Genomic DNA, 15,559 nt, shown 5'->3' with positions numbered 1-15,559 from the left:
CAGGATTGAGAATGGAAAATTTACCAAATTACTGCTTTTCTGGGTCTGACCTGTCCCAATGTCCACCAGTTTTTCAGGTATGTTGATGATGGTCTCTGCAGGGTCCATCTGTTTAGTTAACACAGTTGAATTAGGCATTATGGTTGTTTGCTTAATTTAATAAGGATTCAGAGTTTCCATAAAGCATTGGAAGTTCATATCTGGAGTAAAGGCAGAAGGGTCATCGCCAAGCCCTGGTGCCTCATGAACTACCTCTGCTCTAATATATCATACATATTGTACATATTAATTTAAACTCTATTTTGTTTCATGAATTTTCCCAAATACACATGTCAACATTCAGATTAATAGCTGTAATGCAGCCAGTTGTATATTTAAAAAGCAATAAATGGAATAAACTTAATTCATGCAGTGTTAAAACTTGGACTATAAAACTGCAGTAATCAGTGACTTTTAAGTTACATTTCCAAAACTCTGCCATTACTTACATGCTAAGTCACAAGTTAAAACTTATGCAGTAATAAAAATATTACATACTTGCAAAGAGGTACAATTACAGTTGTTAGAACTTAAAAATCCCTGCATTTTGTGTTTTTTAAAATATCAATCTTAACGTTACATGAGATTTTTTGCATTGTTAATTTTGTTAATCGTGGGTGATAGTGACATGTAAAGAAACAAAAGTGCATCGTTTATAAAAGATGTCCTAGAAACAGTTTCATGCCAAGGAATTTTTAAAGTCTGCTTTCCAGATAATAGTTCCAATAACACCAACCAGCATATATTCATTTTTAAATGATGGTTTAACTTGGCATAACTAATTTTCTTACATTTGATCCTGAATTCTAATGTCTGAAGAAAAGTTATTTTTTTCTCTCAGGACAATTCTTGGTAACAAATTACTTCTTAAAGTCCTTGACCTGTAGTTCTGACAGCTGGCTAGCAGCTTTGCCCTTTTATTTAGAACATTACAGATGCAAATTTTACAACTTCATGGTTTTAGAATATTTTGAATCATTATAATTTATGAATAATTCATAATAGGACCCCAGAGGATTTAGGTTACAGCATTTCAAAAACTTCATGTTTATAATCATTAAGGAATCCAAGGTAAGAGAAGTCGGTTTGTAAAATATTAAATTTCATAATTTTTTGTTGTTCCAGAGGCCGTTTGTTTATTATTTCCACTAAAGCAGGATCCCTTGGAATTAATCTGGTGGCTGCTAATAGAGTGATTATCTTTGATGCCTCTTGGAATCCATCCTATGATATTCAGAGTATCTTCAGGGTTTACCGCTTTGGGCAGAACAAACCTGTGTTTGTGTACAGGTTCTTGGCTCAGGTATGTGCAATTTGGACATTTCTCATTCATCCTTTAAGGCTCAGATCCTGATGTTTTATCTGTAAAGGCGGACCCTTACATCCTTGTGGACTCTTGTTGAAGTCAGTGGGGGGCTACACAGGAAAAGGGGTCCATTGGTGTAGATCAGATAGTAGAATTGGGGCTTAAGATTGTCAAACCATTAGAAAAGAAAAAAACTGTGTATATTATGTCCAGAGGGATCCATTAAGATCAGTTAGTCTGACCTACTCCATAATACATACTGTAGATTTTCACCCATAGTTCCTGCATCAAGTTCACAGCTTCTGGTTGAGCCAGAGCATATCTTTTAGACGTCCAGTACTGATTTAAAGACTCTCAAGTGATGAAGAATCCACCATATCCATAGGTATTTGTTCCTATTTTTGTTTAACCTCACTATTTAAAAATCTGTGCCTTATTTTTAGTCTGAATTTGTCTAGCTCCAGCTTCAAGCCATTGGATCTTGTTCCTTTTTCTGGTAGATTCAAGAGCCCTCTACTACAAGAATTTTTTCCCATTTAAGTAGTTATAGGTTGTCTTCAATTCATATCTTAATCTTCTAATTATTTATCTTAATAGCTTGAATTTCTTCAGTCTCTTACTGTAAGACCTTAAAGCATTCTTGTAACTTTTTTATCTGAATCATTTTCATTTTGTCAACATCCTTTTTAAATTGTGAACACCAGAACTACATAAGAACATAAGAACATAAGAAAGGCCGTACCGGGTCAGACCAAAGGTCCATCTAGCCCAGTATCTGTCTACCGACAGTGGCCAATGCCAGGTGCCCCTGAGGGAGTGAACCTAACAGGCAATGATCAAATGATCTCTCTCCTGCCATCCATCTCCATCCTCTGACGAACAGAGGCTAGGGACACCATTCTTACCCATCCTGGCTAATAGCCATTTATGGACTTAGCCACCATGAATTTATCCAGTCCCCTTTTAAACATTGTTATAGTCCTAGCCTTCACAACCTCCTCAGGTAAGGAGTTCCACAAGTTGACTGTGCGCTGCGTGAAGAAGAACTTCCTTTTATTTGTTTTAAACCTGCTGCCTATTAATTTCATTTGGTGACCCCTAGTTCTTGTATTATGTGAATAAGTAAATAACTTTTCCTTATCCACTTTCTCAACATCACTCATGATTTTATATACCTCTATATACCTCTATCATGTCCCCCCTTAGTCTTCTCTTTTCCAAACTGAAGAGTCCTAGCCTCTTTAATCTTTCCTCAACTACAAACACGCAATTCTCATTTAATCTATATAGAATGCCAATACTATATAAGACCCCTCCCTACATCTGCTCTCTATTCTCCTGCTTATACATTCAAAGATCACATTTTCTTACCCACCATATTGCACCAGAATTCATGTTCAGTTGAGCCCTGACCTGTGTCCCTTAATTTTTTTTAAAAGCTGTCGTTGAATGTAACGCATCTATATTTCTTATTTAGTGTGATTTTTATTTTTGTTTAACTTAAAATAAGGTGAATAATGCAATAGAATTATCATTTTTTTCATATTAATATTTTTAAAACTACAATTTAGGGAGCTTGTGCAAAAGCCAGTTTCTTCAGGGAGCTAAAGAAGTTAAAATATATTGATTACTCTAATAAATAGACATGCACCATTAGTTGCATCAGCAGTTCATGTTCCTTTGTGGTGTTTCATTAAGGGACTACATTAATTTTTAAACAATTTAGCAAACTACAGGAGATGTATATGGCTAACGTTCTTTAGCTGTTTTAACAAACATTAATGATAGAGTAGTGTTGTTCTTACCATTGCTGTTTTTCTCAGTGACAGAATAACTTTCCCATATGTGTGTTTAGATTTATAAAAACAAATATTTGGGGTTTTTTAGGGAACAATGGAGGACAAGATATATGATCGTCAAGTAACGAAGCAGTCACTGTCTTTCCGAGTAGTTGACCAGCAGCAGGTTGAGCGTCACTTTACCATGAATGAGCTTACAGAGCTTTATACCTTTGAGCCAGACTTGCTGGATGACCCTAATTCAGAAAAGAAAAAGAAGAGGGATACACCCATGCTGCCAAAGGTAACATAATTCACAAATCTTTCATAAATCTTGAAGCCTGTTCAAGTAGACAGTGCTGTCTTTCTTAGGAGGGAAAGAGTGTTATGAAAAGATTGGGATTGTTTACATTTAAAAGGAAACAAATAAGAGGGGACATTGTAAAAGTATATAAAATAATGAATGATATAGAGAAGGTAAATTGATTTTCTTTTCTTCCTGACTCTCAACACAAGAACAAGGGGACCTTCAATTCAATTAAAAGGTGGGAAATTCACTACCAAAAAAGGGAATACTTTTTCCTGCAACATGTGATTAAACTGTGGAACTTGTTGTCACAGGAAGTCATTGAGGCCAAGATTAAAAAAGGGATTGGATATTTACATGGATGTCAGGAATATTCAGAGTTATCACACTGAATGATGACAAATTTTTAGCGGCTATTAAACCTTGTTCTTCAGGGTTTAAGTCAATCTGTCAGTCTTACAGTAACGTCAAGTAAAGAAAATGTGTTCTAGCCATAAATACACAGAGCACTTGTTTTGTTCATTGTTTTCAAAACAGATTTGAAAATAAGGTAAGTGTAAGATAGCTATTGTTTGTAGTAAATTTATTTTTATTAACTGTGATCTTAAATGTAACATTAAATATAGTCTGATAAAGGTTAATTCCTGAGTAACCAACCTATTGTGAAATTCTTTCACTTAGTATAACAATCATTTCATACAACTTCACATTTTCCATGTATAAAATAATCTAAGTGGGTTCTTTACTAAGTAAAGTGATCATATTTCTTTCAGTATTATTTGTAAGTCTTATGTAGTTGGCTCTTGGAGAAAATATTTAGGGCTTTTTTAGGTAGGCTTTTTTTTCGGTTTCAGCTGAATTAGTATTGAATGGTTTCATAATATTGAAACAAAGTGGACCAAACTTCAGCAGGACCTAAGAACCACCACAAACCCCACCACCAAGTGCAAGACACATTCTTTTGACTTTGCATTTGCTAATATTAACATATTTAAAAAAAACTTATTTAATTTTTTTTATTCCCATGCAGTTCCTGAGGAAAGGAAGGGAGAAGGAAAGAAACCGTGCATGGTAGAAACTACTCATGTAACTTAATATATTTCTGTTAGGCACTGAGGTACTACAGTAATGAAGGTGCTATAAGAACCTGAAAAGAATACAGTAAAATAGAAATGATGATGTCAAAACCATGTAATATAGTATTAATTTAAATTTTTTGTAAGTAATTAAGCATACCCGGATCGATCGGTCTTCAGCTGTCGTTAAGACTGTGCCGATCACAACACATCCACCATTCTTTTCGCACTCTTGCTTGCCTTCTCCACGTTCGTCCGAAACGTTTTTAACAATGTCATCTTCCCATCTTCTTGGAGGCCGACCGGGTGGTCTTTTCTGTTCTTGTGGGTACCACTCAGCAATGTTTCCGGTCCACCTATTGTCTGTGAGCCATGCTGTGTGGCCTGCCCATCGCATCTTGTTATATCTCCTTTCCATAACTATATCTTTCACACCGCTGCGTTCTCTGATCATTTCATTTGGGATGCGATCCAGAAGGGAAATTCCCAACATAGCTTGTTCCATTACCCTTTCAGCTACCAACAGCCACTGCTCTTCTCTCTTCGTCAGTGCCTAGGTTTCACTGCCATACAGCATGGCTGGCAGCACTGTTGAATTGAAGATATGTGTACATGTGGTCTTGTCGATTTTTCCTTTGAGGACGTCCTTGATGGAATTAAACACACACCATCCTGCCCGAATCCTTCGCGAGAGTTCTCCATTTAGGTCTTGGTGCATATTAACTTCTTGGCCCAAATATATGTACTATTCCACTTCTTCGATTTCTTCTCCTGTTACCGTTATTGGGGCTCTTTGTAAGACGTCTGATCGCATGTATTTCGTTTTGCAGCGGTTCCTCTTCAGGCCAACCTGACTGCTTGTCTTGTCAAGTCTTCATAGCATGCTCTGCAGTTGGTTGGTGCTTTCAGCAGTTAGTACGATGTCATCCACGAATCTGAGATGATCATTCTCCATTTATGTTGACACCACTCCTCCAGTTGATCTTGTTCATAACCATTTTGAGGCAGGCAGTGAATAGTTTCGCCTTTCTCAATTGGGATGCAGGGGGGAGTTTCGAGGAGAGTAATGTATGTTGTACAGCCAGTATTCTCTTCCTTCAACAAACTGATGTATTGTGTGTTAATACCCCGCTCTGTGAGCACATTTAATATTGCATTAAACTCTATGCTATCGAAGGCCTTTTCATAGTCGACAGAAGCAATGCACAGTGGGAGTTTGTATTCCCTCGCCCTTTCTAGGGCTAAGGGTAAATATATGGTCAATCGTACTAAAATTTCTTTGAAACCCTGCCTGCTCTCTTGGCTGTTGTTCATCCAGACTCTGCGAGAGTCGGTTCATTATCACCTTTGTAAAGAACTTGTAGATGTGAGAGAGCAGGCATATAGGGCGGTAGTTCTTAAGATTTTCTCAATTGCCTCCTTCCAGCTTGATCGTATTTTTCCTTCGTCAAGATACCAACTGAATCTTAAAGCGAGGGCCTTCCAAAGCTTTTCGCCTCCTGCAGAAATCATTTCTGACTTTATTCCATCTTTGACTGGAGCTTTTCCCTTCTTCATCTGGTATAGTGCGCTTTGGACTTCGCTGACAATTACTGGGGGGAGGCGTTCTGACTCTTGGAGTGTTGGGAGAGGGACATTGATTCTTGATTTGAACAGTTCTGTATATTGCAGGACCTCCTCCATCCCTGCTCTATTGATTACTGTCTCTCCGTCCTTGTTCTTCAGTGCTGTTACACTTAATCTGTACTGTGTCAATTCCCGCTTGCATGTCTTGAGGCTCTTGCATAATTCAGCTGTTTTGAGGAACTTTTCTTTCCGGGAGTTCTCAAAGTCATCCTTCAGTTTTCGCCGTATAAGCTTGCACAGAATAGAGTACTCGAGGTTGTTATCTGAGCTCCTTTTCATATTTCTCTGCTTCTCCAACAAGCTTTTCATTTCATTTGAGATTCTTCCCTTCACCACCGTCAGCTTTTCAATTTCAGCTGCTTTTATGCAGTGTCTCAGCTTGTCAGCAAAAATGCTATAGTCCTCATCACACTTTTCCGTCTGGCTCCAGACAAACCCAGAAACTCCGAGCATACATGTGAGAAAAATATCTATATTTCTAAATGACTTGGTTGCTACTGTATTTAATTGATTGTAAACTGTCGAGGGGAGGGGGGGGATGCTTTTCTCCTGCTTTACTGTGACCATGTTTCTTTTTCAATGAAAGATGGCATGTTCTCCATTTTAAAGATAATCTTTTTTTAGACTACTAGAATATGATTCATTATTGTTAAACACCAGACTGGTTTTCCTTGAAGTGTTAGGTCATACACTATATTTTTTTAGATGGATTTTTACTAGACCACCTAGAGTGCCATGCAGCTGTCAGAGGGATTTAGGAGATGTCAGCCTAGTACAGAGCCACTATAGCGTGGTCATTTTAAAACACTTGAAAACAAACTTTATCGACTCTATCTAAACCCTTCTTATTATGAAGTTTTTCAATTCAAGCAGTAAGTCATAGATCATCTTCTTAATAGTGGTTTTATTGTAACTTTGTCAGTGAATTAAATTCTCTATTTCATTTTTTCATCACTTTAGAATGAACATCTGCTTTAAAAGAAAAATTATTTGTAAAGTTAATATATTATGCTATTTTGATTATTTTATTTATTGTATGTTGATAGCTCCGCAAAGAATAATTGATGCATCTCAGGATATTTCTATATTCTTAAGAATAGTTCTTCATAATATATCAAAATGCCTTTTCAGTAAAATTTGGAGTGTTTTTGGTCTTCATGAAATGATCTGATTATGCTTAGTGATTTTGGAATGTTGAGCAAACCATCTTCTGTAGTAATTGTACTCTGAAAGTTATGGATTTTCTAATGTACAATTTTAGTAATGCTCACAAGATTCTATCTAGTTGTGAATATTAAAATAGCACTAAGGAGTTAAATGTTGGAAATAAATTCCAAAAATATAGATTATTTTAAATAAAAAGTCCGTATCATTAGAATGGATATCTTGACATAGAGACATGAGTGTAGAAAAAAGACAGATAAATATGAGTTGACAAACTGATATTATAATACTTCATCTTCAGAACAAATTTGCAAACATCAACTAAATTCCTCATTCCATTGAAGTGATAGGCAAGTTGTGAAGAGACAGACTGAACACAAGGTTAGGTTATCCACCTTGACACAAAAGGTAAAAATTACCCATTCAGCATATGGGATGAGGAATTAGACATCTTGTAAATATATTTAAAAAGTAGTTGTACTGATTTAATTCAGCACAAGAATTTAAACATTCATTTGTTGAAAAACACTTAATTTCAAATATTTGTGTAGGTTTTTTAATTTATATGTGAGTAGATTGCTGGCTGGGGCAGTCTTTCTTGAGAGGAAACAGTCTTCAGGGCTGGTTTTAATATTCAGAACAATTTGTGTCAACATTTAGTTTTAAATATTAAACTTCACACATTAGTTATCTTCCTATCATCCAGATAGAGACAGATAGGCCAGGGGGTGAATTTATGCTCATACACAAGTCCCCCTGCTAGAAAAAAGAAAATCTCTGTAATTCTGCTGGGCTGTTGCTTAGTTCTCTTTCCAGTCCAGTTGCCAGTCTGGTGTGCTTTTAAGGATGTGCACTTCATTATATGCTATGTACAAACTTCTAAGTATTTGTAACTTTTCACTTGAAAGGCTATAAATTATCAGTTATCTCCTCGTTTTAGTAGCTTCTACATTTGGCTTGCACAGAATAATTTCTTGTGTGCTGTTTCCTGTACCCTCACAACACTAACTGAAAGTACTGATTATCTGTTAACTCGTAAGGCGTCTTTCCTTTCTCTTTCCTTTTCTCCCTCCTCCTCAACTAGATTTTTGGGTAGGATAGTTTAATATCCAGTCATGTGAGGTGCTGAGCGTTCTCAGCTCCTACTGAAGTTGGGAATTAAGGGTGCTCAAAACCTCCCAGGAGATACTCATTGTCTTGCACAAGGGGCACAAACTTGCATAAATCATGAATCTGTCAAAGGAGGTATATATTTTTTAATGTATGTTTTCAAACAACACTGTGTGGCATATATCAGCAGTTCTCAACCAGGGGCCCGGGGTGCTGCGAGCAGGTTTCAGGGGGTCTGCCAAGCAGGACCAGTGTTAGATTCACCGAGGCCCAGGGCAGAAAGCTAAAGCCCCAGGCCTTGAGCCATGTCAACCAGGGCTGAAGCCGAAGCCTGAGCAACTTAGCTTTGTGGAACTTCCTGTGACATGGGGCCCCAAGCAATTGCCCTGCTTGCTACTTAATGATGGCCTTGGCTTTTATATGCAGAAAAACAGTTGTTGAGGCATGGAGTTTTTATAGCATGTTGCGGGGGGGGGGGGGGGGCTCAGAAGGAAAAAGATTTAGATCCTCTGGCATAGATGACACCTAGTGTCTCTTTGTATCATGGGTCAGTTTATGCTGAAACCTTACAAACCTGTTTTAAAATGTGAAGTTTTGAGGAATATAAACCATTTAAAAAAAATCAGTTTTTGTGAAAGTCCTTCTTAAAGAGCAACTTGTGTAGATTTCCATGATTTCCCAATTGTATATTTTTTCAAGTACAATTAATTTGACACTTATTTCAAAGTTAAACATAAAAAAGAAAATTTATTCTGAACGTGGAGCCAGACATTTTTCTGTCCATAAATTAGGGCAGAATCAAATTCCATCTCCATTAGATTCAGTAGGAGAAATTGGGCAGTTTACTACTTTTAGCTAGTTTGGATTCTGCAATAATTTTTTCTATAGCTTTGTTTTATGCCTTAACTTTGGATTTTTTCCCCATAATCAGATCTCTTTTCTCCAAACTGTATGCTCCTCCAAAACCAGCTATTTCCTTACACTCCTCTGCTTAATTTTTCTCACAAGTGCCAGGTTCCTTGCCTGAATGTTGCATTATTCTCATAGCTTTCCTCAACCACTCCTCCTCTTCCCACCCACAGTCTATATTTTGCTCTTCCAAAATCAGCAGCCACCCCCCCAAAACCATTGCTGTAGGGTCAGTGAATAACTGGAAGTAGCTATACATTTATGATGAGTAGAATTTTGGGACTTAATCAAGCAGCCTAGCACTGGAGAGGGCGAGGAGGATTGGGCTGAGGTGTGCAATGAAAGAAGACGGTTTTTGAAGGACCATCAGATATGGGCATGCAAGTTACTTGTCATCTCTGGACACCATCTGCCTACAAAAAATATATAGTTAAAGAAAACAAAACTACACATAGGAGAAAAAAAATCACTCAAGATTCCAAATGACCTAAAAAATATTGTTTTCTCTCATTAAAACTAATGGAGAGTGATTTCATTCCTGTCCTACTTTGCCATCACAAGTTGGCAACCTCTTTTGATATTTGTGACTGGTTCTAACAGAGATCAGAATATTCCAAGTTCATCAGGTATTTCTCAGGTAGTTTTATATTATGGGATTGTATATGTGAAATATTTTTCATTCTCTCTTCCTCCTCCCCCCCCCCCCAATTTACTATGGAAAAAATTGAAGATGAATCCCTGGAGTTTTACTTTAATTCCGTTGGCTTCAGTTCACTTTGCTTTTTTAAGCTGTATTTATTTATTCACTGTAAATTGATTCATTCTTCCATCCTTTCCAGCACTGAGTTATGTTACCTACAGATCCTTGAGTAGTCCAGTAACCATTTTGACTGCTTCTTGATCCATACATTTTATGTATAAATGTCATTGCTGATTGTGTCTTACTTATGGCTGTTACTTGTTTCATTTTTGTTTTATTTCTTTTGAATTATACCTTATTTTTTAAAAGTGTCTCTCTCAGGCTCTAGGCATCTTTAACATAAAGACAAACATCAACATAAATCTATACAAAAGTAGCATAGGATGCTCCAGCCTTCTTCCACACTACTGGTTTCAGTCCTAATAACTGTGGTTCCTACTTACTGTAATATCAACAGTTTTCCTTCTGATATCTGTGAGTTTGATTATTCATGAGAAACAAGAGGAAGTCTAAGGAAAAGGTTGGCCCATTACTCACTGAGAAGGGAAAGGCAGTAACAGAAAATGCAGCAATGGCCGGAGTCTTAAATGCCATTTTTGTTTTAGTTCTCACCTAAACGTTTAGCAGTTATCAGATGACTAACCAAACGTCCATGAAAATGGGGTAGGATCGGAGGCTAAAATAGGGAAAGAACAAGTTTAAGAATTACTTTGACAAGCTAGATATCTTCAAGTTTGCAGGGCCTGTTGAAATATGTCCTAGAATGCTTAAGGAACTGGCTGAAGAGATCTGAGGCGTTAGATCTTTGAGAATGCATGGAGGGGAGGAGAGATCCCATCAGCTGAAAAGGACAAATATAGAGCCTGTCTATAAAACGGGAAATAAAGACAACCCAGGGAATTATAGGCCAGTCAGCTAACTTTGGTACCCAGAAAGATAGTGGAGCAAATAAACAATCAATTTGCAAGCACCTAGAGGACAATAAGATAAGTAACAGTCAACATGGATTTGTCAAGAACAAATCATGTCAAACCAACCTAATATCCTTCTTTGACAGGGTAACAAGTCTTGTAGATGGGGGGAGGGAGTAGATGTGATATTTATCAACTTTATTTAGTAAGACTTTTGATACAATCTCACATAACCACCTCATAAGCAAACTAGGAAAATACAGCCTAAACGAATCAACTATAAGATGGGTGCACAACTGATTGGAAAACCATAATCAGAGTAAATATCAATGGTTCACAGTTAAGCAGGAAGGGCATATTGAGTGAGGTCCTGCAAGGATCTGTCCTGGGTTTGGTTCTGTTCAGTATTTTCATAAGTGATTTTGATAATGGCAGAGAGTGTACACTTATAAAATTTGTGGATGATACCAAGCTGGGAGGAGTTGCAAATGCTTTGGAGGACAGGATAAGAATTTGAAAGGATTTTGACAAACAGAAGAAATTGTCTGAAATAAATAGGATGAAATTCCATAGGGACAAATGCAAAGTACTACATTTAGGAGGACAGGAGAGGAAGTAAGGGGCTTAATGGCAGCAAGGGAGATTTAGGTTACACATTAGGAAAAATGTTCTAACGGTAAGGGTAGTTAAGCACTGGAACAAATTACCTAAGGCAAATGTGGAATCTTTGTCATTGGAGGTTTTTAAGAACTGGTTAGACCAGTAGTGGGCAACCTGCAGCCCGTCAGGGTAATCCGCTGGGGGCTGCAAGACAGTTTGTTTACATTGACCGTCTGCAGGCACAGCCACTGGGGGCTGCGGGCGACCGTTGCTGCAGACAGTCAATATAAACAAACTGTGTCGCGGCCCGCCAGGGTAATCTGCTGACAGGCTGCGGGCGGGCTGCAGGTTGACCTGCCCAAACCTACATTTTTATGATTCTGTGATTCTTTAATAGTTTGAATTCAGGTAGTTTACTAGCATTAGAGTTTCTCTGTTACCTTCCTGTTATATTGGTGTTTTCCTTATTTCAGTGTAATTTTAATAGCAATCCCTATTTCTGGCTTTATAATTGTAATACCTGCAATATTAACGAGACAAATTCAATATCTGGTTCATGCTTGGTTCTTTTGCAAAAATCAAAACAGAAGCAAGAGGCATCTAATATTAATTATATTTAGGAAAACCTTTTATTATTATAATCATGAATTGCACAGTAATCAGAGAGGAAAATCTTGGTCAAAGTCATGTTGCATAATTAGATATTTTGTTCCTGATAAATTTAGCATACACAATCTGATCTCTACAGCCTTTAGTAGGGAACAAAGGCTAGTAAAACCTATTACAAACATTTACCTGCATTTCTTCTTTTTGACACTGAACTTGCATATACCTTTCTTACAAAGACAGAACTGTTCCTTTGTAATTATCAGAAAAGCAAGATAGGCATTTAAGCTAACGTGAGGCTTTAGTTTGGTTTTTTTACAGGTTTGGGGTATAATTTCCCCCCTTGTGTTCAGGCCCCTTCAGCTTTTATTTCTTCAAAGCATAGTTTGCTGAACAATGATGTCATTGTGGAATTTTATTACTGTGCAGATGGTAAGATAAGGAACTTTTGCCTCTGTAATCCTTGGCATTGGCAAGAAATGCACCACAGTAATCATGCAAATGTACTAGAAGCAATATGTGGAACTACAGCTAGAATCCAGAAAAACAACACCCGTCCCCCCCCCCCCCAAACCCCAATACATGAACAAATGTTGAAAACATGGATTTTGGAATTTAAGTGAATATGTAATCAAACCCTTAAGGCTAGTTCTTGAAAGGGGGTAGATTGTGAATTGCGTAGTGTATTTTCTCTTCCATCTTTCTCTACAACCATCAAAATGTAGATTAGCCATCTTTCTCTCTCTAAGGTCTCCTCATGAAAAGGTTACTTGCTAGTTGAGTGCAGACCCAGCACACTTGTTGACTTCATTAAAGCCCAATAGCAGGGCTTTTCCAGCTCTGCTAGGAGGAGTTGCATACATTAGGAAGGAAGTGTTCAAGACTCCATAGTTACATTGAGTCTAGACTTCCTAGACTTATCTTTAGCACCTATAATTATGATTTGAGCAGCTGATCTGTTTGTAAATTCTTTTGCTTTAAATATGTTAGGATTCTTCAGGTGCTTTTGGAAATTTCATAATAAAAGACTTTCTTAGGTTAGATAAACAAAAATTGCCTGTTTTCTAATATTCTCAGCGTCTGTGAATTTTTGGCTTGTTTTCTTAGTGCTCTAAATTTGAGATATATATCTTCACCCACATACACAGTTTCCTTATAAAGAGTAATTTGTGGAGGAAAAAATATTATAATTATGTGCCAGATCCACATGGCAAAAAAGCAGGAGTATACAAATGTACCTGGCAGTTAGCAAAATTAATCTGTATATAGCTAACAGTTACATTTTTAAACATCATGCCATGTAACATTTTACTGGTAGTTAAATACATCTGTGTTTACTGTTTTCACCATAATGGGCTTTTACAATATCTCATTACTCGGGTGTTGAATTTTAAGAGATCGTCAATAATAAAAACACAAAACATCAGAGTTGCAAGGAATGTTTTAATGTCAGATTTTCTAATATAACAATATTGCTTCCAAATAAAGAGCAATATTTGGGACATTATGGGTGTAGTAGTAAGAGGGCCTGAAATATAAGCCCTTGTATCAGAGGCCTGGTATGAGGCCTGAGACCTGTGCTAAAGTAGTGGTCAAAGATTTGCTGATATAAAACAAAGTCCTGCTGTGAGCTAGGCAGGGCCTTCACATAGAATCTGGCAAAAACAGGGCTGATATTGCAAAAACACATTCCTAAGAGGTGCTAGGCACAAAGCACGCACACAAACACATTCCAGAAGGGTGGTACCAGAGCACCTCGATACCAATACATTCCCCAAAGGTAACAAAAACACACTGACCCATTTTAAAAACAAGGTCCGGAAAACAGCATGATGGATAGAAATGTTTTAATCTAACCAACAGGCACAAGGTAATGGGTGATGGTTAGCTAGGTCAGAGAGTGGTCTCTAGGTACATCAGAGGGCAGTAACTAGCCATGTCAGGGGGGCAATACATAACTTGTTTGTATGTGTGTATAGAAATGTATCTCAGAGGAAGTGTCTTTGGCCGAGGGAAAAATGGAAAGTCCCGCCATTCACTGAGCCAGTCCGTTATCTCAAGCATACATGTGTTAGTGTACCTGTAACCATTGAGCCGGGGCATTAGCACCATGCTTCATTGGCAATAAACCTGACCAAGTTCCTTTTGCTGAAAACTGAGTCTGTGAATTTATTGGGCAGGTCGGTCAAAATCTGTCTGCGCAGAGTTGGGACACCATGTTAAAAGAACACACGCAGACAAACATCTATCAACAATAGGGATTTTTACCCTATTTAAAAAAAAAAAAAAGAGAGACCTGTGCCAGCAAGTCTCAGACCCTGAGTCAAGTGACTGGGGCTCACACTACAGAGCTAAAATTAGCAGTGTAGACATTTGGGCTCAGGCTGGAGCCTGGACTCAGAAACCCGGTGAAGGGGATGGTCCTCGGAGCCTAGGCTCCAGCACGAGCCTGAACATCTACACTGATATTTTTAGCCCCGTAGCTCAAGCCTGAGTCAGTTGACCCTGACTATAAGACTTACTGTGGGTCTTTTTTTGCAGTGTACACATCCTCTATTGTGAAATTTTTTATCATCATTTAGTTTATGTAAAAATGAAGAAAAATCACAAAACTTTCACAAAGGCAAGACAGTAGTACTTTTAATCAAATATTGAACAGAGGAAAAGCCACCTTACAGATTTCTGTATTGATGGATATCAAGGCATATGTCATAACCTGTGCACGTTTTTAGCCTTCTCACTAAACAAAAGCAATTACACTTACAAGTTGAAGTATAACCACAGCTTATAGGCATATACTTGGCATTGGAAATATTTATGCAAAATTTGCATATATAACAGGTATGTTTCCTGTTATATTTACATGATACAAAGGTTAACTGGAAGGAGGTAGAAATTTGTCTCTAAATTTTAGTCTTTGGGATTTTTTTAAAGAAATCATCCAAGTGATTGTGTAATTTGAATTGTTTTGAAAATTCAGCTGGTTTCAATTTCATGAGATCTACATGTGTAATCCAAAAACATATTGCTCCTACAAAAATCATAGAAACTCAGGACAAAAACTTAGTTCAGCTATAGTTATGGTTGCAAAGTGCTACTAAAAAAGGACATACTTATTACACTCATAACCTCATTTTACCACCCTTAATCACGTAAGGGTTTGAAGGCTCAGATCCTTGGTATGAAATATAATAAAGAAAGATTGGAGGCAGATGTCACTACAGGGAGAATGTTAAGATAATTGCCCAGAACATAAATTTTCAGTTCACTGGTGTGTGCAAATAAATAGTGTAGTGAGCGTGGTATTAGAACTGCTTATTTACATAAGGCTGGATTGTTAAAGGTATTTAGGCTGTTAATGCCTTTTTTAACAATATGATTATACTGCTACATCTTTTTGATTAGCACTGACCCAATTGTTGCATAA

The 15,559-nt window shown here is 37.3% G+C and overlaps 1 protein-coding gene across 7 annotated transcripts in view; it reads left to right on the top strand.

Annotated features, from left to right (window-relative positions):
* The window catches only part of ATRX (ATRX chromatin remodeler), a 140,151-nt gene that overhangs the window by 105,150 nt on the left and 19,442 nt on the right, over positions 1-15,559 (top strand). For 6 of the 7 annotated variants that reach the window (XR_005584794.1, XM_039489126.1, XM_039489127.1 and 3 more), the window contains 2 exons: positions 1,165-1,342; positions 3,233-3,427. Coding sequence is in view for 6 of the 7 variants with exons in the window: in XM_039489126.1 (XP_039345060.1) it covers positions 1,165-1,342; positions 3,233-3,427 (373 nt within the window). In the remaining variant the exon portion in view is untranslated. Of the gene's footprint in view, positions 1-1,164; positions 1,343-3,232; positions 3,428-4,460; positions 4,697-15,559 lie in introns of those variants that run through there. The other variant, XM_039489129.1, reaches the window with a different exon arrangement.

This window comes from Mauremys reevesii, linkage group 9 (assembly GCF_016161935.1).
Source record: "Mauremys reevesii isolate NIE-2019 linkage group 9, ASM1616193v1, whole genome shotgun sequence".
NCBI lineage: Eukaryota > Metazoa > Chordata > Testudines > Geoemydidae > Mauremys > Mauremys reevesii.
Note: the sequence above shows the minus strand (reverse complement) of the source record. Positions and strands in the feature narration are given on the sequence as shown.